Below are 23,490 nucleotides of genomic sequence, written 5' to 3' on the forward strand. Positions count from 1 at the left end.
CAAAAGATCTCACAGATTTTCATGACTTTAACCAAAATATCTGAAAGAGCTTTGGGAAATTCAAGTTTATTTTAGCCTACAATTTGGAGGCTACACTTCAGGGTCAGGCATCCCCACAGTCCGGTGTCTGTGGAAGCTGCTCATGGCAGGTGCAGGGGAACAATCACATTGTGAGCCACGAGGAAGAGAGAAAACCTAGACCCAACTAGAACTCAAATAATCAAACCTCTCATGAGAACTACCCTCTGAGGGTACACCCTCAAAGACCCAAAGACCTCCCACTGGCCGCATATCTCACATGCCCTCAATATACCAAATCTCCACCCTTAATCCACTAAATATAAACATTAAGACATTTCAGTTTAAACAACTCCACGTTTTGGGAGACAAGTCCTGTTGTACCCATACATCAGCTCTATCTCCTGTTTTGTTGTTGGTCTAGAGTTTACAATAGACATCTTCTGTTTATCACACACTGCCATCCAGTGATACTGGACTTCTTCACCTATAATATAGCAACCCCACAACAACAGGTTTCCATTCACCCTCTAATGCTTCTGCAATTTCGTAATTTTACTTCTACCTACATTATAAACAATACACCTGTTGTTACAATTTTTGCTTTAAAAATGATCATTTAAGGCAATTAAAGCTAAGCAGTCTTTTATATTTATCAAAATGCTACCCATTTTCAGTGTTCAGTGTTCATTTGTATAAATCTAGGTTTTCATTTGGCATAATTTTTCTTACATGTGAAGCATTTAATAAGCTTATTTTTAAAAGATTTATTAATTTATATGAAAGGCAGAGTGACAGAGAGGGAGAAACAGAGAGAGAGAGATCTTCCATCCACTGGTTCACTTTCCAAATCCCACAAGAGTCAGGGCTGGATTGCGCCAAAGCCAGGAGCCTAGAACTCCGTCCGTATCTCCCATGAGGGATGCAGGGATCTAGGTACTTGGGCCATCCTCCACTGTTTATGCAGGTGAATGAGTAGGATGCAGGATTAGAAGCAGAACAGCCAAGACATGAACTGGTGCTCTGATGTGGGATGCCAGCATGGCAGGCAGCAGCTCAACCCACTGCACACTGCCAGCCCCCTAAGCTTTCTTTTTTGTCCCCAAAGACTTATTTATTTGAAATGCAGAGTTATGGGGGTAGATGGCGGCAACAGAGAAAGAGAAAGAACTTCCATCTGCTGGTTCATGTCCCCAGATGGCTGCAATTGGCAGGGCTGGCCAGGTTGAAGTCAAGAGCTCAAGTAGTTGTCCAAGCACTTGAACCATCTTCTACTACCTACCCAGGTGCATTAGCAGGAAGTTGGATTGGAAGTGGAGCAGTTAGGATTCAAAAATGGATGCTCCTATGGGATGCCAGTGTCACAAGGTGGCAGCTTAACCCACTGTGCCACAGCACCGCCGCAACCCTGGGTTTTCCTTTTAGTAAGGGTCTGTTGATGATAAATTCTGTTTTTGTTCCTTAGGGAATGAATGCCTGTATTGCCATATCTTCTTGGAATCAACATGAATTAAGTACAAGACTGGATAAACAGAGACATCTGCCCCACCCCAGGATGCACCCTACCCAGGACAGCTCCAGGAAGGCACAGGAACCAAAGAGGGGCTGAAATTGGCAGGTGTTTCATTCTGAGCCTCAGGTGATGCAGAAAGTACAAACTCAAAAGAAGTGGGCAGAGATGATGAATGACTGAGTCAATGGATTTCACTGGGTTTTTAATCCAGCGATTAACACAGGACCGGGAGGCATCCATCCAGCTCTCAGTGCCTGCTTCTTTTACCTACAAACACAACACTAATTTCCGAATTTAAGTGTTCAGATGACCCAGAAGTGCATGAGTTTTCACTGCCCCCTAAGCAAGCAGTCAGCCTCAGCTGCTAAAGAAACCATTTCCCCAAGTATCTGCTGGTGTCTTGCGTCTTCTCCTGATACTCATAGCTTGCTCCAGAAATACTAGCTCCTGCAGTCAATGTATGCGGCAATTCTTTGTTTAGGCAGTCTACAATCTGTTGGTTTTAATCTATCTCCAAGCCAGAGGAGGTCAAGGGAGCCCTTGCTGGTCAGGCACAGCATGGCAGACCTTACACAGGTGGGGTGCAGCCCTACATGCAGACTGAGGCTGTGCCCTCTATAAACGGCCCTCTCAGGAGGGCTACCTGGCTCAGCCCCAGCTGTATTGGCTTTTTGGGGAGTGAACCAGCAGAAAGATCTCTTTGTCTGTCTTGCCTTCTCTGTGGAATTCATTTTAAAATAAAAAAAATATTTTTAAAAAAAGTGGGAAGAAGGACACACATTAGTAAGTGGTAAATTCACCATTTATTAACTTCCTTTATTTTTTTGACAGGCAGAGTTAGACAGTGAGAGAGAGAGAGACAGAGAGAAAGGACTTCCTTCCGTTAGTTCGCTCCCCTAATGGCTGCTACAGCCGGCTCTGCACCGATCCGAAGCCAGGAGCTGGGTGCTTCCTCCAAGTCTCCCATGTGGGTGCAGGGCCCAAACACTTGAGCCATCCTCCACTGCCTTCCCAGGCCACAGCAGAGAGCTGGACTGGAAGAGGAGCAACCAGGACCAAATCTGGCGCCCCAGCCGGGACTAGAACCCAGGGTGCCGGTGCCACAGGTGGAGGATTAGCCAAGTGAGCCACAGCGCTGGCCAACCACTTATTAACTTCCAATTCCAGCTTCTTGCCAGCAAGTCTCTGTAGGCAGTGGATGATGGCTTAGGTGCTTGGGGTCCTGCCACCAATGTGAAAGACCAGAGTGCACTGCTTCGCTCCCAGCTTCAGCCTGGCCCAGCCCTGTCATTGGTAGGCATTTGGGGGGTAAGCCAGAAGATGAAATTACCTCTGTCTCTCTGTCTATTTGCCCACCTCTCTGTGTGTCTCAACTTTTCAAATAAAATGAAAACAAATTTTAAAGTAACAGTACTTTATATTTATCACAGGGACACCGACACTACTCTTGGACGTCCAGGGTGATGCGAACCATTGAGAATAAGCCCACAGGGGATACCCAGGGGCCACTACTGTGCAGAAACCCTGCATGGAAGGAAGGGACTCCATTCGGTGCCTACAGTGGCCAAAAGACTTCTGCTGTCAATCCCCACAGAACCTCAGAAGGAAGCCTCAAACAGTTGAATATGCAAGTGATGGCATTATTGACATGATTCCATGTCAACGATGAATGAAGTCTAACACACTCCTTCCTTAAATTCCAGTTTGGGCTTTAGGATGTTCCCTCTCACCACCAAAGGGGAACTTGAGGAGGGGTCCTAGTCCTCCACCCCAACTATGGACTGCATCGTGGCTGAAGTCCCATCACCTCTGCTGCAGCTGTCTTCAGATGGGCCTGGAACCAAGGACCAGGCACATCAAAGACTAGAACTTAGGGTCTCAGCTTTCTCCCATAATCCACAGGAGAGCTAGGGGTCTGAAATTTCAAGGTACGTGGACACCCAGAGAGAAAGCGGGGGCGTGGCTAGGGCCCAGGTGTGTGAGAGACACAATCTGAGTGGCCCTCACCTGGTGCCAGGGGCTCAGTTGGGTTAGGGTGAGGCTGGCACGAGGATGTTCTCTACCTCTGTCCCCAGGTCCTGCCGAGGCTCCATCGCCACACTCTCCCGGAAGCTCTGCGAGAGAAGAGGATTTCCTTCCGGAGCCAACGGTCTTATCCCCTGGGCCATCTCTTCTTTGTCATTGTGCAAGTGAGGAAAATGTACACCTTGTAAGTGGACCCTGCCCTGTGGGAAAAGGCTGGGAGAGGTGTGGGGCTGGACCCACCCTCCACCGCATCACCGCTGTTTGTGCCTGACCCTGGCAGCTCCTCTCTGACATATCTGCCGCATCACAGACACAGCCCCACACAACAGGCGTTGTTTCTGACACCCCACCCCCTCACACACACCCTGCTGGGAAACCTTTCTCAGAAAGCTTGGGCTCAGGAATAAAACCAGAGGGCAAGGCTGGAGGAGTCACTTCCATGCAGCCAGCCCAAGAGTGCCACACCTAAGACCAGACACCCCGAGGACGAGCCACCCTGAGGAAGACAACAATGACAGAGCAACAGGTGAGCTGAAGAGGCACAGCCTCCAGGGCCCTGAGTCACATAAAGGAAGGAATAGAGGAATGGGAGATTTCATGAGATGAGAACAAGAAGCTTTCTTTGTTGAATGTGCTACTGAGAGTTGTGGGTGTATGGAAGAGACACCTGGATTTGACACAAGAAAATGCATGCAGATCCTAGAGCACCATCTGGTTGTTTCTAATAGAGAGCTCCATTGAGATGGAATGAAGCAGTGAATCCTGAAATCCTCCTTGTACTGGATAAACTAAGGCAGGGAGAGTACAAATAATGGAACTCACATCTCACTGCTAGTGACAGGCAGAGTCAGGATTAGAATCTAAGTAGCCTGGCTCTTGCCCTTGCTCTTAATTGAGACCCTTCCTCAGCCTTGTCACAATACAGGGACCCCTGACCGTGATGGATGGAGATAAAGGGGTGCTTCAGTTTGCCTTCTGATCTCTAATCTGCTGTACCCAGCAAACGTGTAGGAGGGGAGCCGTCACCTGCCCTGGCCCCTCTCACCCACTCCCAATTCCCACAGCAGGTCCCATACACACGGAATGTGTCCTTGTGTATTGGTTCTTCAGTGACAATCAGAGGGACACCTGCCAACTCTTTCAGGTGAGTACTGTAAGGTCCAGGGGTGGGGGTGGAGGACCATTAGGGTAGAGGAGACTGTCAGAGCTGAGGGTCGCCTCACGTCTGAGTGAAGCTAACATCTTTCATTAGCATAGTGGTGGCAAAATGCGGGTGCAGATCCTGGAGACCCTAAGCCCCAGGTGTTGACCTGTAGTGGCTGAGCTGCAGGCAGAGCTTGGTTCTGGGAGAAGAAAGAGGTCCCTTAGAGGGATGGGGGTGGGGATGTAGATGTTTATCAAGGGCCATAGACTTTTCAGGGAATGGACAACCAACAGGCCCAGGTCAGTGGCTGTGGCTCATTTTTAGTCTTGGGCTAAGGGACAGAGTATCTCAGCACCCTGGCAGGATGAGCCAAAACAGCCCCACAGGGACAAGGACACAGCATACCTTCCTCTCACCATGGGGAAGAGGTAGGAAAGGCTCGGCACGTGTGTGGAGTGTGGGGTGTCACGGGGCGGGGGACCTGCCCAACACGCCATGTGCTTTGCCCTCAGGAAGGACCCACAGTTGCAGGTGGATTTCCACATGGGCACTAATGAGAGGTCTGACATCGCCTTCCATTTACGAGTGTACTTTGGCCACTGTGTGGTCATGAACAGCCTTCGGTGTGGGGGCTGGGACTGTGAGGTGAAATCCTCCCACATGCCCTTCATGGAGTGCAAACAGTTTGAACTGCGCATCTTGGTGCTACACAATGAGTACCAGGTGAGTGTGCCCAGGAGCACCTACTGCACCACCTGCCTGGGCTCCCTGGCCTGACCCCGGGAGTCCTTGGGGATCATCTCCCTCAGCCACTCCTGCCCCAAGCTATGAATCTCAGAGCTCCCTCTGCTTTTCCTGCCATCCTCAGTTGTTTTCCAATTCTGTCCAGGGTCAGGGTTGGCTCACAGGCTATCCTGCCCACCTATCTCCTCTGGCTTCTCCCTCAACCATTATTTCTAGTTATGCTGTTAGGTAAATATTCATATAGCTAAATGGTTAAAATAGGCACAGGAATAAAATTATTCTATCAGTCAAAAGTAAGTCATCTCACTCCTGAACCCCATCCCTCCTCCCAGAATAACCATTACTAGTTTCCTTTCCTTCCTTTCAGAGATAACCCATATCTACAGAAGCATGTTGTATAGCTTACACATATGTGTATATATATATGTGTGTGTGTGTGTGTGTGTGTGTGCTTGTGCACCTATGCCTATACATACACATGCTTTCATATATTTTTGAACATTTAATGGCACATGTTTCTCTTTTAACTGCACTTAGGAGCTAGAGTTTATTAGCTGTCAAAAAACATATCTTTTGGACAGCACTCTTCAAGATGATACTGCTGTGTATTTTAATGAGTGAAATAATATTCCAATAGAAGGATGATCAGAATTAGAACTGACCCTTTTTGATGGGCATTCAGATTCTTTCCAATAGTTTTCTTTCACAAATGACACTGCATTAAGGTTCTATACCATACTCTTCTCATTACCAACCTCACCATTCTTTAACATTTTGTTGATTCAGGAAGTGCACATTTCACATGCCTGTAAGCTATTAGAAGTTATATTTATTTTTTATTCCTATTTGAGAAGCAGAGCCAGACAGAGCCAAAGATCCCACCCACTGGTTCACTCCCCAGATGCCTGCAACAACCAGGGCTGGACGGAAACCAAAGGCAAGAGCTGGGAACTCAAGCCAAGTCTCCCATGTGGGTGGCAGGAACTCAATTACCTGAGCCATCACTGCTGCCTCCCAGGTCTGCAATCCCAGGAAGCTGGGGTCAGGAACTGGAGCCAGGTAGTAAACCCAGGCCTCTGACATGAGACATGGGCATCTCAACCAGTGTCTTGACCACTACACCATGCACCACCCCCAACATCTTCATTCTGAGCCACTGCACTACCCGAACCTTAAAGAACACCCAGGTTGCAGTCTCTACCACCAGCAGCCCAGAAGAGAAGCTGCACCATCAGCAGTAAATGCAGGGAAGGTTTGGGGACCTGAAGTTTACACATTCAATGAACCTGTAGTGAGCTCTACCCCTAGGGCTCGTGCTGTAGGAGACACAGGAAGTCAAGTCCCTGACCTCGGAGCTCTTCTAGGGTAGAGGGGAGGCTGCGCAAACACAGACAATCCACACAGAGTGGTAGAACTTCACCAGAGGAGTCAGCAGACTCAGAAAATTGTAAGCAATTGTCCAATGTAGTCACAAAAGTTGACCTATAAAAGAAGCATGTGAGGGTGGGTATTGAGGTGCAGCGGGTTAAGCCCAACTTGTGAAGCCTGCATTCCATATCATGGTGCCAATCCAGCTCCCTGCTAATGTGCCTGGGAGGCAGCGGATGATGGCCAGGTACTTGAGCTCCTGCCACTCATGTTGGAGACCTGGATGAAGTTCTTGGCTCCTGGCTGTGACCTGGCCCAGCCCCAGCTGTTGCAGGCATTTGGGGAGTGAACCAGAAGAAGGAAAATATCTCCTCTCTCTCTCTCTCTTTCTCTCTCTCTCTCTCTCTCCCTTCCTCCCTTCCTCCCTTTTCTCCCTTCCTCCCTCCTTCCCTCCCTATCCATCACTCTACCTTCAAATCAATAAACCTTTAAAACAAAAACATGTGTATTGGTTCTGATATGTGATTAGTAGCTTTTGGGTGGATAGTGTAAGTACATTTTCTTCCCTCCTGCAGGTAATGGTCAACGGCCAGCACTGTTACAGCTTTGCCCACCGAGTCCACCCCGGGTCTGTGAGGATGATGCAGGTGTGGAGAGATGTCTACCTGACCTCAGTGGACGTCTGCTAGAGATGGAGGCTTCCAGACTCCCCGTGATCAAGGAAGCCCTTTCTCTATGTGACCTGTGGATTCCCAAAGCTAGCACAATGATTCTTCCTCATCTTGTTATCTATATTTGCTCAATAAAACTTCACCAACTTAATAGGATGCATTTCTTGCTTTAGACTGGAAAGAAGTAAGCGGCCATTGCCAAGAGGGATGTGGGTTCCATGGGAAGAATTGAGGTATCAAAGAGAATAAATCTTTCTGTGACACAGAAAGTGAGTGTCAAGGTCACTGACTTACCAAGAGTACATGCCTTTGTAGGACTTATCATGGGTCAGACATTCTAAACCAAATCCCTGGCCGGCGCCATGGCTCACTAGGCTAATCCTCCTCCTGCGGCACTGGAACCCCAGGTTCTAGTCCCAGTTGGGGCGCCAGATTTGGTCCTGGTTGCTCCTCTTCCAGTCCAGCTCTCTGCTATGGCCTGGGAGGGCAGTGGAGGATGGCCCAAGTGCTTGGGTCCCTGCACTCACATGGGAGACCAGGAGGAACACCCAGCTCCTGGCTTCAGATTGGCGCATTGCCAGTCGTGGCAGCCATTGAGGGAGTGAACCAACGGAAGGAAAACCTTTCTCTCTGTCTCTCTCTGTCTATAACTCTCTCTGTCTCTCTCTCTCTCTCTCACTGTCTAACTCTGCCTGTCAATAAATAAATAAATAAACCGAATCCCTTACCCCACTCCAGAGAACTAAACTAAGATGTTAGGTAACTGTCTACAATATAGACAACTGATGGATGGGGAGCAGCTTCTTAATTTGAGGAAAATCAGATGAAGTTTCTTAATTCTTTTATTAATCCAAAGGATTTTTTGTATCAACAGTTTCAGCTTTGTGCAGGATGCATCAGAAAAAAAGAGGAGGGAGATGACCAAGTTTGCCCTTGAAATGCTCAGTCCATGCAATAGTTAGAGACCCCCAGAAGTTTGAGGATTTACCTCAAAGAATCCCTTTTTTTCTGGCTTCCAAGGAATTGCAATACTTTTCCAGTTTATGTGACAGAAACTTAGGCCCCATATTTGGAAATGAATTGTCACACGTATTGGCCAAGGAGTAAGCACAATTCATGCACATGGATGTGGTAACCGGACTGGCTCTGCTGTTGTTTCAGACAGGCACTACATCATCCCCCAGGAACACACTGGTTTCAAACAAGAAGTAGGGAGGATTTGGCAGAGCAGTTAAGGTACTGCTTGGGGCACCTGCATCCCTGATCAGAGTGCCTGGGTTTGCATTCTGACTCCACTCCTGATTCTGGGTTCTTGCTAATGCAGATGCTGTGAGGCAGCAGGTGGTGGATCAAGCCCTGGGTCCGTGCCACACACATGGAAGACCCAGGCTGAGTTCCAGCTTCCTGCTTTGACCTGGCCCAGTCCCAGCTATTGTGAGCATTTGAGGAAGTCGATCTGTGGAGGGAGATCTTTTTAATCTCTGTCTGTTCTCCCTCATTCTGCCTTTCAAATAAGTAAATAACTAAAAACATAGCAGGAATCAATGATCTTTGTCAGTCTGACCAGGTGACTGGACTCACAGGAATGCTGTGCCATGTGGCTTCAATAAGGCTGTGGCGAGGGGTTGAGTCTTCTAAAGGATCTGCTGGGCTTCCAGACAATGCTCACTCTTTGCTTGGAGTGTCTAGAACAGCTGGGACTGGCTGGTTCTCTCTCTCCATAGCCATGTGGGACTTCCTCAATTCATGCGGTCTATTATTTATTGGACTCAATGAATGGTGACCACCAGGGGGAGCCTTCCACAAGGCTAAGCAGAGAGTGCAAGGCATCATAGGACCCAGCTTTGGGTGTCACGGGTGTCACTTCTGCCATACTCTGCTGTAATACATACAGCCCAAATCAAGGGGAGTGGACACATAAGGATGCGGCAAGTGTATCTTGTGGCCAGTGTATGGGGGGAGGGTCAACCTTGGAGGCTAGTAACTTTTCTACTCTCAGGCTGCAATAACTTACACATTTCCCACATGTCAAAATATCAACCCCCTCTAAAGAAGTCCCCAAATTAATATAATTACAGTAACAGGTTCAGGATTGAAAGCTAGGATCTCATCATCTAAATCAGGATATGCAGTGAATTTAGTATAAATTCTCAGGTACAATTCCTCTCTATCTGTGCACTAAAGGACCAAGTCACCGCTATAATCACATCAAAAACATAAAACAAACAGACACAGGGAAAATGCATTTAATCTGCCCATTTTCAGAGGAGGAAACAAGAGGTGTTCAGCAGTCACTGGCCCACATCATTTGTTAAACCAGCTAGGAATGTGTCTATGCCACATGAGGTTCCACCCACATTCTTTTGGTTCTTGCCAAGAACGGTGGCCCCTTTCCTTCTAGAAGTGCTCTGATCATTTGTTTCTTATAGAATCTGGAGAACTCCTTGGCCGGAGCCGCGGCTCACTAGGCTAATCCTCCGCCTTGCGGTGCCGGCACACCGGGTTCTAGTCCCGGTCGGGGCGCCGGATTCTGTCCCGGTTGCCCCTCTTCCAGGCCAGCTCTCTGCTGTGGCCAGGGAGTGCAGTGGAGGATGGCCCAGGTGCTTGGGCCCTGCACCCCATGGGAGACCAGGAAAAGCACCTGGCTCCTGGTTCCTGCCATCGGATTAGCGCGGTGCGCCGGCCACAGCGCGCCGGCCGCGGCGGCCATTGGAGGGTGAACCAACGGCAAAAGGAAGACCTTTCTCTCTGTCTCTCTCTCTCACTGTCCACTCTGCCTGTCAAAAAAAAAAAAAAAGAATCTGGAGAACTCCTTAAGAGAAACAAGATATTATCCCAAAAAAAGACCAAGGAAGATTTCAAAAAACTTCTATGAAATGGCCTCTTTGTTCACAAAGACGTTCTTGGACATAACTTTTGAGCTTAGCCTCTCACCATATCCATTGCCACAGCCTGCTCCACTCTAACCTTCCTAATGGCTATGCCTCCTGCCTAAACTCCCCTGCCCCCGTGAGGTACCAACATATGGGTAATGATACACTTCTGTCTCTCCCTCTCACTGTCCATAACTCTACCTCTTAAATAAATAAATAAATAATATTTAAAGTATCTCTGGGAACTTCCCAACAATGTTCTCAATCCAGATTCCTGTTCTTTTCTTATAAAATAGGGCATTTATCAGGCTGGTGCCATGGCTCAATAGGCTAATCCTCCGCCTGCGGCACTGGCACACTGGGTTCTAGTCCCAGTCAGGGCAGCGGATTCTGTCCCGGTTGCCCCTCTTCCAGTCCAGTTCTCTGTTGTGGCCCGGGAGTACAATGGAGGATGGCCCAAGTCCTTGGATCCTGCACCCATGTGGGAGACCAGGAGAAGCACCTGGCTCCTGGCTTTGGATCAGCACGGTGCGCTGGCCACAGCGGCCATTGGGAGGGTGAAACAATGGTAAAGGAAGACCTTTCTCTCTGTCTCTCTCTCTCACTGTCCACTCTGCCTGTAAAAAAAAAAAATAGGGCATTTATCAATAAATAAAAGGTCATTCCTGGACACAAAAGGTTTCCTTTCTCAAAGGTTCTTGACTTCTCTTATGTCTTTTCTTCAAAAGAAAAGGTTTTGAGGACAGTGTTGTGGCACAGCAGGTTAAGCCACTTCCTGTATCGTAGGCATTCCATTAGGAGCACTCATTCAAATCCTGGCTGCTCCACTTCTGACCCAGCTCCCTGCTGATGAGCCTGGGAAAGCAGCAGAAGATGGCCAAGTACCTGGGCCCCTGTACCCACATGGGAGCCCGGATGGATTCTGGCTCCTGGCTTGGACTTGGCCCAGACTCACTTGAGGAGTGTACCAGAGAATGGAAGATCTCTTTCTCCCTGTGTATCTCCATCTCTGTGCAACTCTGCCTTTCAATAAATAAATCTTTTTTAAAAAAATAAATTCTGCTCTATAATGATACAAAGTCCCCAAGGCTATTTGACCTCTGTGGTGCTGTCCGTGGTGCTGACTAATGATGGGTCTGACCCTTGCTTCCAAGTGAGAAGGTACAGCAAAATAACAGGATTTTTGGCTCAAAATAACTATGATGAGCACAAATTTACCTGGAATTTTCTGAAGCAAAATTTATGAGTCATTTGACTTTTCTAGCAGACAGTCTTACACAACAGAACTAGACTTTTTACAACATTCCATATGTGAATCATTAAATAATTAGTATAATAGTCTACCTTTATTTCTCCTGTATTTAGGAAGAATCTGTTATAGAAGTTGCTCTTATATTCATTTTTACAAAACCACAAAGGGAAAACAGACTACACTCCACACAATGGTCTCACAAACTGTATATTAAGATAGATGGGAATCTCCTTATCCTTTCCCTCTCAAATGAGACACAACACTAATATACACCCCAACTGCCAGTATCTTCACCTGTGTCTTCAGATCTTCTTCTGGATCTATATAAATCCATGGCGTACTAGTCAGCTTTCTGTTACTACAATTAAATACCTGAGGCAGCTAACTTATAAAGAGAAAAGTTTATTTAGCTCACGGTTCTAAAGGTGCATAGTCCAATGTCATGTAGTCCCCACTGGTTTAGTCTCTGATGATGGCATCCTTGCTGGCAAAGCCCTAGAATGACACAGAACATCACATGGCAAGAGGTGAGAGTGTATGTGTCTGTCTGTGTCTCTCTATCGCCCCAAGCTGTAGTGGCCACCTGGGGAGTTAACAAGTTGATGGAAGATACACTGCTCTCTCTCACACTCTATGCCTTTCAAATAAGTGAATCGTCTTTATAATTGAAAAAAACTATAATGAAAGCCATAAATTGTGAAATATATCATGAATACAAAACACATATACCTGAAATTAAATAAAGCATACATGTACCCACCACCAAGCTTCAGAAATTATTTATTTGAAAATGCTTAGGAGGCCCTCCCCATTGCCTCTCACAGCCTGATCTTCCCAGGTGAATCCCACCGAATGTGCTTGTTGCTCACAGCTTTTATTTATAGTTTTACCATCTATCTATGTCTCCACAACAATTATAAAACTTGAGCCAGGATTGTGTGCAAAGGGTTAATCCTCTGCATGCAATGCTGGCATTCCCTGTGAGCAAGGGTTCAAATCCTGGCTGCTTCTTTCCATCCAGCTCCCTCCTAATATGCCTAGGAAAGAACAGAGGATGGCCTGAATACCCAGGCCCCTAATACCCATGTGAAAGACCAAGACGGAGTTCCTGGTGCCTAGCCCTAATGGTTATGGCCATCTGGGGAGTGAACCAGTGGGTGAAAGATTCTCTCTCTCTCTCTCTCTGCCTTTCAGATAAATAAATATTTTTTAAAGATTTATTTATTTATTAGAAAGTCAGAGTTACACAGAGAGGAAAGGCAGAGAGAGAGAGAGAGGAGAGAGAGGAGGGAGGGAGGGAGAGAGAGAGAGAGAGAGAGAGAGAGAGGGAGAGAGAGGGAGAGAGAGAGAGAGAGAGAGAGAGAGAGAGAGAGAGAGAGAAAGAAAGAAAGAAAGAAAGAAAGAAAGAAAGAAAGAAAGAAAGAAAGAAAGAAAGAAAGTCTTCTAGCCGATGGTTCACTCCCCAATTGGCCACAATGGCTGGAGCTGCACCAATCCGAAGCCAGGAGCCAGGAGCTTCTTCCGGGTCTCCCACATGGGTGCAGGTGCCCAAGGACTTGGGCCATCTTCTACCGCTTCCCAGGCCATAGTAGAGAGTTGGATTGGAAGTGGAGCAGCCGGGTCTTGAACCGGCACCCATATGGGATGCCGGTGCTTCAGGCCAGGGCGTTAACATGCTGTGCCACAGCGCTGGCCCCATAAACAAATATTTTTAAAAAATATATACAAATGGGGCAGCGCCGCGGCTCACTTGGTTAATCCTCTGCCTGTGGCGCCGGCACCCCAGGTTCTAGTCCTGGTTGGGGCACCGGATTCTGTCCTGGTTGCTCCTCTTCCAGTCCAGCTCTCTGCTGTGGTCCAGAAGTGCAGTGGAGGATGGCCCAAGTGTTTGGGCCCTGCACCTGCATGGGAGACCAGGAGGAAGCACCTGGCTCCTGGCTTCAGATCAGCGCAGTGCGCCGGCTGGGGGGTGAACCAACGGAAGGAAGACCTTTCTCTTTGTCTCTGTCTCTCACTCTCACTGTATCTCTCTCTCTCTCTCACTGTCTAACTCTGCCTGGCCAAAAATAAATAAATAAATAAACAAACAAACAAACACAAATGGAAAGAATGGGAGACACTTGGACTAGTGGTTAATTTACCACTTGGGAATGCCCTCATTCCACATCAGAGTCTGGTTTGAGTCCCAGCTCCTTCACTTCCAATTCTAGCTTCCTGCTAACATGCCTCTGTGAGCCAGTGGATTCCTGCCACCAATGTGGGAGATCGGGGTACATTGCTTGGCTCCCAGCTTTAGCCTGGCCCAGCACAGGTTATGTTAGGCATTTGTGGGGTGAGCCAGAAGATGGGAATTCTAGGTGTCTGTGTGTGCATGTGTGCATGCACCATGCCTTCCAAATAAAATGAAAATAACTATGAAGAGTGCTTTATATTTATCACAGGGACACCGACACTGCTCTTGGACAACCAGTGTGATGCGAGCCATTGAGAATAAGCCCACAGGGGATACCCAGGGGTCGCTACTGTGCAGAAACCCTGCATGGAAGGAAGGGACTCCATTCGGTGCCTACAGTGGCCAAAAGACTTCTGCTGTCAATCCCCACAGAACCTAAGAAGGAAGCCTCAAACAGTTGAATATGCAAGTGATGGCATTATTGACATGATTCCATGTCAACGATGAATGAAGTCTAACACACTCCTTCCTTAAATTCCAGTTTGGGCTTTAGGATGTTCCCTCTCACCACCAAAGGGGAACTTGAGGAGGGGTCCTAGTCCTCCACCCCAACTATGGACTGCATCGTGGCTGAAGTCCCATCACCTCTGCTGCAGCTGTCTTCAGATGGGCCTGGAACCAAGGACCAGGCACATCAAAGACTAGAACTTAGGGTCTCAGCTTTCTCCCATAATCCACAGGAGAGCTAGGGGTCTGAAATTTCAAGGTACGTGGACACCCAGAGAGAAAGCGGGGGCGTGGCTAGGGCCCAGGTGTGTGAGAGACACAATCTGAGTGGCCCTCACCTGGTGCCAGGGGCTCAGTTGGGTTAGGGTGAGGCTGGCACGAGGATGTTCTCTACCTCTGTCCCCAGGTCCTGCCGAGGCTCCATCGCCACACTCTCCCGGAAGCTCTGCGAGAGAAGAGGATTTCCTTCCGGAGCCAACGGTCTTATCCCCTGGGCCATCTCTTCTTTGTCATTGTGCAAGTGAGGAAAATGTACACCTTGTAAGTGGACCCTGCCCTGTGGGAAAAGGCTGGGAGAGGTGTGGGGCTGGACCCACCCTCCACCGCATCACCGCTGTTTGTGCCTGACCCTGGCAGCTCCTCTCTGACATATCTGCCGCATCACAGACACAGCCCCACACAACAGGCGTTGTTTCTGACACCCCACCCCCTCACACACACCCTGCTGGGAAACCTTTCTCAGAAAGCTTGGGCTCAGGAATAAAACCAGAGGGCAAGGCTGGAGGAGTCACTTCCATGCAGCCAGCCCAAGAGTGCCACACCTAAGACCAGACACCCCGAGGACGAGCCACCCTGAGGAAGACAACAATGGCAGAGCAACAGGTGAGCTGAAGAGGCACCGCCTCCAGTGGCCCCGAGTCACATAAAGGAAGGAAGAGAAAATGGGATGGATCACAAATTGAGAACAGTTATGCTGAATGTGCTACTGAGAGTTGTGGATGTGTGGAAGAGAGACCTGGGGCTATGACACATGAGGTCCTCATAGGACATTATGGGCTGACCCTGGAGCAGGGTAATCCCGTGTCAGCATCAGATTACATCTGACAGAGTGGGCTCTGTTGAGACAATGTGACTTTAAGAGGAAGACAGACACTGACTAGGGAGGGCGGGTGTGTGATGAGTGTAAGGGGGTGAGACTGTGCATTCTTCTTTGTCACTGTGTGTGGGGGAGGGGGTTATTCTGTGGCCAGGGGTTGCACTTTGACTGTGTGTGGCTCACTCTGCATGTGCAGGTTCTCTCCTGCCCCCTCCATAGCACTGATTCCCGTTAGGTGGCTGTGATTTTTCCATGGGTATTGGCATGGGTCCCAGTGGGCAGAACTGGTGAAGGTCCTGGGGACCACCAGAACCTGAGGACTCATCTCTGAGCATTCCCAGGAGCAGAATGAAGAAGCCCTTAGGGGCTTCTCAGGGAGAGTGGAGGGGGGCCGCGGGATCAGCGGGCTGGGTCTGCACACAATGACCACTGGCTCCTGCCTCACCTCCCTTCCTCTGGCCCAGGCTCTCCTTGCCATGGTGCTATAGAAGGATGGGCAGAATCTGGACACTGTGGGAGCCATGGGGAGACTGCTTTCAGGGAACTACATCCTCCCAAACAGGAGGGAGCAAATCTAGCCTCAGTTCAAACAGGACTTAAAACCAAGATCATCGGCCAGCGCCACGGCTCACTAGGCTAATCCTCCGCCTAGCGGCGCCGGCACACCAGGTTCTAGTCCCGGTCGGGGCGCCGGATTCTGTCCCGGTTGCCCCTCTTCCAGGCCAGCCCTCTGCTGTGGCCAGGGAGTGCAGTGGAGGATGGCCCAGGTGCTTGGGCCCTGCACCCCATGGGAGACCAGGATAAGTACCTGGCTCCTGGCTCCTGCCATCGGATCAGCGCGGTGTGCCGGCCGCAGCGCGCTGGCCGCGGCGGCCATTGGAGGGTGAACCAACGGCAAAGGAAGACCTTTCTCTCTGTCTCTCTCTCTCACTGTCCACTCTGCCTTTCAAAAAAAAAAAAAAAAACCCAAGATCATCCACACTTTGCAGATTCTTGCTGACTCCTTCCCAGCCCCATACCCTTGGCGCAAGTCCTGGGACTATGCTCTCCACAATTTGTTCACGTTCCCTCTCTTAATTTTTGTCATTTTTAAAGGATTTATTTATTTATTTATTTGAAAGATGGAGAGGGAGAGGGAGAGAGAGAGAGAGAGAATCTTCCATCAGCTATTTCACTTTCCCAGAGGGCTGCAAAAGCCAGATCGCCAGGAGCCTGTAACTCTATCCAGGTCTCACGTGAGTGTCAGTGACCCAAATACTGGGGTTATCATCTGCTACCTTTCCAGGCACATTAGCAAGAAGCTGGATCAGAAGCAAAAGAGCCTGTGCCGGCACTGTGGCACAGGTTAACCCACCTCTTATGATACCAGCATCCCATATGGGCACTGTGCATGTCCTGGCCACCCCAGCTTCCTGGTAATGTGCATGGGAAAGCAGCAGAAGATGGCACAAGTGTTTGGGTCCATGCACCCACGTGGGAGACCCAGATGGACTCCAGGCTACTGGCCCAGCCATGGCCATTGCCGCCATTTGGGGAGTAAAACAGCATATAGATCTCTTTCACTCTCTGTCCCTCCCTCTTTCTCTGTAACTTTGCCTTCAAGCAAATAAATTGGGGGTGGGGGGGAGTAAAAGGAAGAAGAAGCAAAGAAGCCAGGACTTCATTAGGCACTCCAAAACAGGATGGGGTGTCCCAAGTCCTGTGCCACAAAGCCCACCCACCACACCACTATAAACATGTTCTTTTTTTTAAGATTTATTTATTTTACTTGAAAGAGTTACAGAGAGGCAGAGGCAGAGGCAGAGGCAGAGAGAGAGAGAGAGAGGTCTTCCATCCGCTGGTTCATTCCCCAAATGCCCGCAATGGCTAGAGCTGGGCCAATCCGAAGCCAGGAGCCAAAAGCCTCTGCTAGGTCTCCCATGCAGGTGCAGGGGCCCAAGGGCTTGGGCCATCCTCCCCTCCTCTCCCAGGCCACAGCAGAGAGCTAGATCAGAAGTTAAACAGCCAGGACTCGAACCGGTGCATGACAGGTGGCAGCTTTACCCGTTATGCCACAGAGCTAGCCCCATGTTCTTTTTTCTACTGGAATGAATTTCTGTGTTTTTATAGCCTCAAGTCTCACTTTCACCATTCTAAAGGTAGAAAATTATTGGAAGGCATATTCCAGAAAGGGCCCTCCACATTCAAAGGTAAACCCCATACAGACCCTCTATACACCAGGACTAAAGGTGTATAGTCCTTACATGTATAAGCTACTCAGTTCCTAGAACACCCTATGAAGTAGGAATTCCTGACAATCCTCCTTGTACTGGATAAACTAAGGCAGGGAGAGTACAAATAATGGAACTCACATCTCACTGCTAGTGACAGGCAGAGTCAGGATTAGAATCTAAGTAGCCTGGCTCTTGACCCTTGCTCTTAATTGAGACCCTTCTTCAGCCTTGTCACAATACAGGGACCCCTGACCGTGATGGATGGAGATAAAGGGGTTCTTCAGCAAACGTGTAGGAGGGGAGCCGTCACCTGCCCTGGCCCCTCTCACCCACTCCCAATTCCCACAGCAGGTCCCATACACACGGAATGTGTCCTTGTGTATTGGTTCTTCAGTGACAATCAGAGGGACACCTGCCAACTCTTTCAGGTGAGTACTGTAAGGTCCAGGGGTGGGGGTGGAGGACCATTAGGGTGGAGGAGACTGTCAGAGCTGAGGGTCGCCTCACGTCTGAGTGAAGCTAACATCTTTCATTAGCATAGTGGTGACAAAATGCGGGTGCAGATCCTGGAGACCCTAAGCCCCAGGTGTTGACCTGTAGTGGCTGAGCTGCAGGCAGAGCTTGGTTCTGGGAGAAGAAAGAGGTCCCTTAGAGGGATGGGGGTGGGGATGTAGATGTTTATCAAGGGCCATAGACTTTTCAGGGAATGGACAACCAACAGGCCCAGGTCAGTGGCTGTGGCTCATTTTTAGTCTTGGGCTAAGGGACAGAGTATCTCAGCACCCTGGCAGGATGAGCCAAAACAGCCCCACAGGGACAAGGACACAGCATACCTTCCTCTCACCATGGGGAAGAGGTAGGAAAGGCTCGGCACGTGTGTGGAGTGTGGGGTGTCACGGGGCGGGGGACCTGCCCAACATGCCATGTGCTTTGCCCTCAGGAAGGACCCACAGTTGCAGGTGGATTTCCACATGGGCACTAATGAGAGGTCTGACATCGCCTTCCATTTACGAGTGTACTTTGGCCACTGTGTGGTCATGAACAGCCTTCGGTGTGGGGGCTGGGACTGTGAGGTGAAATACTCCCACATGCCCTTCGTGGACGGCCAACAGTTTGAACTGTGCATCTTGGTGCTGCATAATGAGTACCAGGTGAGTGTGCCCAGGAGCACCTGCTGCATCACCTGCCTGGGCTCCCTGGTCTGGAGACAGAGAGAAAGGTCTTATATCTGTTGGTTCACTCCCCAAATGACTGCAATAGTCAGAACTGGATCAATTTGATGCCAGGAGCCTCTTCCTAGTCTCCCACATGGGTGCAGGTAACCAAGCACTTGGGCCATCTTCTACTGCTTTCCCAGGCCTTAGCAGAGAGCTGGATCAGAAGGGGAGCAGCCGAAACTCGAACCAGTGCCACGATGCCGGCGCAGCCAGCAGAGGATTGGCCTACTGCGCCACAGCACTGCCCCCTACTTTAAAGATTTTACTTATTAATTTATTTGAGAGAGAGAGAGTTACAGCGAGAGGGAGAGAGAAAGAAAGGCAGCCCAAGGCTTGGAACCTCAGAGCTCCCTCTGCTTTTCCTGCCATCCTCAATTCTTTTCCCAACTCTGTCCAGGGTCAGGGTTGGCTCACAGGCCATCTCGTCCACTGGAGAGGATCTCCCCTGGCTTCCCCCACAACCATCATTTCTAGTTATGCTGTTAGGGAAATGTTCATATAGCTAAATGGTTAAAATATGCATAGGAATAGAATTATTCTGTCAGCCAAAAGTAAGTGTTCACCTAACTCCATTTTTTCATTTTTTGGTAACGATTTATTTTTAATTATTTGAAAGTCAGAGTTACACAAAGAGAGGGGGAGACAGAGAGAATCTTCCATCTGCTGGTTCACTCTCCAAATGGCTCTAACAGCCAGAGCCTGGACCTTTTCAGGGTCTCCCACCTGGGTGCAGGGGTCCAAGCACTTGGGTCATCCTCCACTGCTTTCCTAGGCCCATCAGCAGGAAGCTGGATCAGCCGGATGTGGAGCAGCCGGGTCTTGACCCAGTGCTCATACAGGATGCCAGCATCAAAGGTGGCAGCTTTACCCGCTACACCACAACACCAACCCCATCTGACTCCTGAACCCCATCCTTATTCCCAGAACAACCATTGCTACTTTCATTACCTTCCTCAAAGAGATGATCCGTACATATACAAGCATATCAACGTATATATGCTTATGTATAGATATACACGTACATACACACGTTTTCATTTCTTTTTGAACATTTGATGGTACACGTCTCTTTATACTGCATTAAGAACTAGAGTTTATTAGTAGTCAAAAAACACCTGGGGCCGGCATTGTGGTGTAGCTAGTAAAGCCACCAGTTGAGATGTCTGCATCTCATAAGGGCAACATTTAGAGTTCCAACAGCTGCTCTTTCAATCCAGCTCCCTGCTTATGTACCTGGGAAAGCAGCAGAAGATGGCCCAAGTCCTGAACACATGTGGGAGATCCAAATGAAGTTACTGGCTCCTGGCTTTGGTTTGGCCCAGACCTGGCTGTTGTGGCCATTTGGGAAGTGAACCAACAGAGGGAAGACCTCTCTCTCTCTCTCTTTCCCTCAGTAACTCTGCTTTTGTAATAAATAAAAAATTCTTAAAATATATCATTAAAAATGACTCTATGATGATATTGTTACCTTGCATTTTAATGAGTGAAATAATATTCCAATAGAAGGATGATCAGAATTAGAACTGACCCTTTTTGATGGGTATTCAGATTCTTTCCAATAGTTTTCTTTCACAAATGACACTGCATTAAGGTTCTATACCACACTCTTCTCATTACCAACCTCACCATTCTTTAACATTTTGTTGATTCAGGAAGTGCACATTTCACATGCCTGTAAGCTATTAGAAGTTATATTTATTTTTTATTCCTATTTGAGAAGCAGAGCCAGACAGAGCCAAAGATCCCACCCACTGGTTCACTCCCCAGATGCCTGCAACAACCAGGGCTGGACGGAAACCAAAGGCAAGAGCTGGGAACTCAAGCCAAGTCTCCCATGTGGGTGGCAGGAACTCAATTACCTGAGCCATCACTGCTGCCTCCCAGGTCTGCAATCCCAGGAAGCTGGGGTCAGGAACTGGAGCCAGGTAGTAAACCCAGGCCTCTGACATGAGACATGGGCATCTCAACCAGTGTCTTGACCACTACACCATGCACCACCCCCAACATCTTCATTCTGAGCCACTGCACTACCCGAACCTTGAAGAACACCCAGGTTGCAGTCTCTACCACCAGCAGCCCAGAAGAGAAGCTGCACCATCAGCAGTAAATGCAGGGAAGGTTTGGGGACCTGAAGTTTACACATTCAATGAACCTGTAGTGAGCTCTACCCCTAGGGCTCGTGCTGTAGGAGACACAGGAAGTCAAGTCCCTGACCTCGGAGCTCTTCTAGGGTAGAGGGGAGGCTGCGCAAACACAGACAATGCCACACAGAGTGGTAGAACTTCACCAGAGGAGTCAGCAGACTCAGAAAATTGTAAGCAATTGTCCAATGTAGTCACAAAAGTTGACCTATAAAAGAAGCATGTGAGGGTGGGTGTTGAGGCACAGCGGGTTAAGCCCAACTTGTGAAGCCTGAATTCCATATTGTGGTGCCAATCCAGCTCCCTGCTAATGTGCCTGGGAGGCAGTGGATGATGGCCAGGTACTTGAGCTCCTGCCACTCATGTTGGAGACTTGGATGAAGTTCTTGGCTCCTGGCTGTGACCTGGCCCAGCCCCAGCTGTTGCAGGCATTTGGGGAGTGAACCAGTAAACCAGCAGATGAAAGCTATGTCTGTGTGTTTGTGTGAGTGTGTGTGTGTGTGTGTGTGTGACTCTGCCTTTCAAATAAACCTTTTTTTTTTTTTTTCAAAAAAGAAGTATGTCTACTGGTTTCTGATGTGTGGTTTGGAGTTTTGGGTGGGTGGTATAAGTACTAGGTCGCAAATGGAAAAGGAAGACTGAATGTTTGTATGGAGGCATTCTGTACCTGACACATTTTCTTCCCTCTTGCAGGTAGTGATAAATGGCCAGCACTGTTACAGCTTTGCCCACCGAGTCCACCCCGGGTCTGTGAGGATGATGCAGGTGTGGAGAGATGTCTACCTGACCTCAGTGGACGTCTGCTAGAGATGGAGGCTTCCAGACTCCCCATGATCAAGGAAGCCCTTTCTCTATGTGACCTGTGGATTCCCAAAGCCAGCACAATGATTCCTCCTCATCCTGGTCTCTGTACTTGCTCATTAAAACTTCGCCCTACTTCACAGGACGTATGTCTCGCTTTAGACTGGAGAGAAGTAAGCGGCCATTGCCAAGTGGGGAAGGAAGGAGGAATCAAAGAGGATAATTCTGTGAATCACAGAGTGAGTGACAGTCACTCAAATGACCAAGAAGACAAGAGTGGACATGATTTTATAGAACTTATTGTAAGCTAGGCACTCTAAACTGAAACTTCATCCTGTTCCAGATGACCAAAGTGAGATATTAGGCAGCTGTCTATAGTCATCGAGCTACAGTTGGTGGCTTTGAGGAGTAGCTTTTAATTTGAGGAAAATCAGACGAAATTTGCTAACTTTTTAAGGCATGAAAATGTTGTTTACTGTATATCTCTGTGCCTGTTTTGTGCAGGAGGCACTAGAGAGAAGCAAGACAATTAAGTTAGCACTTGAACTAACCCCAGCAATAGTTACAGGCCCACAGATACTCAATGATTACTCTCAAATAATCTATTTTTTCTAGGAATACTTTTTAAGGTTATGTGGGCAGAAACTTAGGTCCTGTGTTGGAACTGTCACTTTTTAAGGTTATGTGGGCAGAAACTTAGGTCCTATGTTGGAACTGTCACAATTTTAGATCAGTGTACATGTAAATTATCATTAGAACAAGCACAATTTTTGCACATGGATGTTGTTTCAGTTACGTATTACAGTACCTCCCTGAAACACTTTGCTTTAAAATAAGAATTATGGGTTAAGACATTGCTTAGGGAACCTGCATCCCACATCAGTGTGCTTGGGTTCCAGTTATGACTCCATTCCTGATTCTAACTTATTGCTAATACAGACCCTGTGAGGCAGCAGGTGGTGGATCAAATACTTGGGTCCCCACCAAAGGAAACCCATACTGAGTTTGAGGTCCGGGCTTCAGCATGGCCCAGACCCAGCTATTGTGGGCATTTGAGGAAGTCGATCTGTGGAGGGAGATCTTTTTAATCTCTGTCTGTTCTCCCTCATTCTGCCTTTCAAATAAGTAAATAACTAAAAACATAGCAGGAATCAATGATCTTTGTCAGTCTGACCAGGTGACTGGACTCACAGGAATGCTGTGCCATGTGGCTTCAATAAGGCTGTGGCGAGGGGTTGAGTCTTCTAAAGGATCTGCTGGGCTTCCAGACAATGCTCACTCTTTGCTTGGAGTGTCTAGAACAGCTGGGACTGGCTGGTTCTCTCTCTCCATAGCCATGTGGGACTTCCTCAATTCATGCGGTCTATTATTTATTGGACTCAATGAATGGTGACCACCAGGGGGAGCCTTCCACAAGGCTAAGCAGAGAGTGCAAGGCATCATAGGACCCAGCTTTGGGTGTCACAGGTGTCACTTCTGCCACATTCTTCTGTAAAAGCTGTGCCTCACATACAGCCCAAATCAAGGGGAGTAGACTGCATAAGGGTGTGGCTAGTGTATCTTGGGTCAATGTATAGGGGGAGGGTCAACCTTGGAAGCTAGTAACTTTTCTACTCTCGGGTCCCAATAACTTACATATTTCCCACATGTCAAAACATCAACCCCAGAATAAATAAAATAAAAATAAAAAAATCAACCCCCTCTAAAGAAGACCCCAAATGTAATAAAGTATGG

General features: G+C 48.4%; 3 protein-coding genes across 12 annotated transcripts in view; 2 read left to right on the plus strand and 1 right to left on the minus strand.

Annotated features, from left to right (window-relative positions):
* The window catches only part of LOC103348415 (paired-like homeodomain transcription factor LEUTX), a 47,883-nt gene that overhangs the window by 11,264 nt on the left and 13,129 nt on the right, over positions 1 to 23,490 (minus strand). For 2 of the 6 annotated variants that reach the window (XM_070062223.1, XM_070062222.1), the window contains one exon: positions 12,024 to 12,103. The gene's annotated coding sequence lies outside the window, so the exon portion shown is untranslated. Of the gene's footprint in view, positions 1 to 3,538; positions 11,669 to 12,023; positions 12,104 to 14,626; positions 15,189 to 23,490 lie in introns of those variants that run through there. The other 4 variants (XM_070062221.1, XM_008257130.4, XM_070062224.1 and 1 more) reach the window with 4 other exon arrangements.
* LOC100338892 (galectin-10) lies at positions 3,897 to 7,634 on the plus strand. 2 transcript variants are annotated; one of them, XM_008257129.4, is made up of 4 exons: positions 3,897 to 4,082; positions 4,621 to 4,700; positions 5,213 to 5,423; positions 7,388 to 7,634. In XM_008257129.4, the coding sequence occupies exons 1-4, from the start codon at positions 4,068 to 4,070 to the stop codon at positions 7,499 to 7,501; spliced, it is 420 nt and encodes a 139-aa protein (XP_008255351.1). In that variant the 5' UTR covers positions 3,897 to 4,067; the 3' UTR covers positions 7,502 to 7,634. The 2 variants fall into 2 exon arrangements, with proteins under 2 accessions (XP_008255351.1, XP_002711507.1); XM_002711461.5 differs by having other exon boundaries at positions 4,624 to 4,700.
* On the plus strand, positions 14,981 to 21,901 carry LOC100339138 (placental protein 13-like). Of its 4 annotated transcripts, XM_017342187.3 has the most exons (5): positions 14,984 to 15,167; positions 15,200 to 15,255; positions 17,949 to 18,025; positions 18,538 to 18,748; positions 21,649 to 21,901. In XM_017342187.3, the coding sequence occupies exons 2-5, from the start codon at positions 15,235 to 15,237 to the stop codon at positions 21,760 to 21,762; spliced, it is 423 nt and encodes a 140-aa protein (XP_017197676.1). In that variant the 5' UTR covers positions 14,984 to 15,167; positions 15,200 to 15,234; the 3' UTR covers positions 21,763 to 21,901. The 4 variants fall into 4 exon arrangements, with proteins under 4 accessions (XP_051702609.1, XP_017197676.1, XP_008255349.1 ...); XM_051846649.2 differs by lacking the exon at positions 15,200 to 15,255 and having other exon boundaries at positions 14,981 to 15,170; positions 17,824 to 18,025; XM_008257127.4 differs by lacking the exon at positions 15,200 to 15,255 and having other exon boundaries at positions 14,985 to 15,170; positions 17,946 to 18,025.

Source organism: Oryctolagus cuniculus, chromosome 18, assembly GCF_964237555.1.
Source record: "Oryctolagus cuniculus chromosome 18, mOryCun1.1, whole genome shotgun sequence".
NCBI classification, from domain to species: Eukaryota; Metazoa; Chordata; class Mammalia; order Lagomorpha; family Leporidae; genus Oryctolagus; species Oryctolagus cuniculus.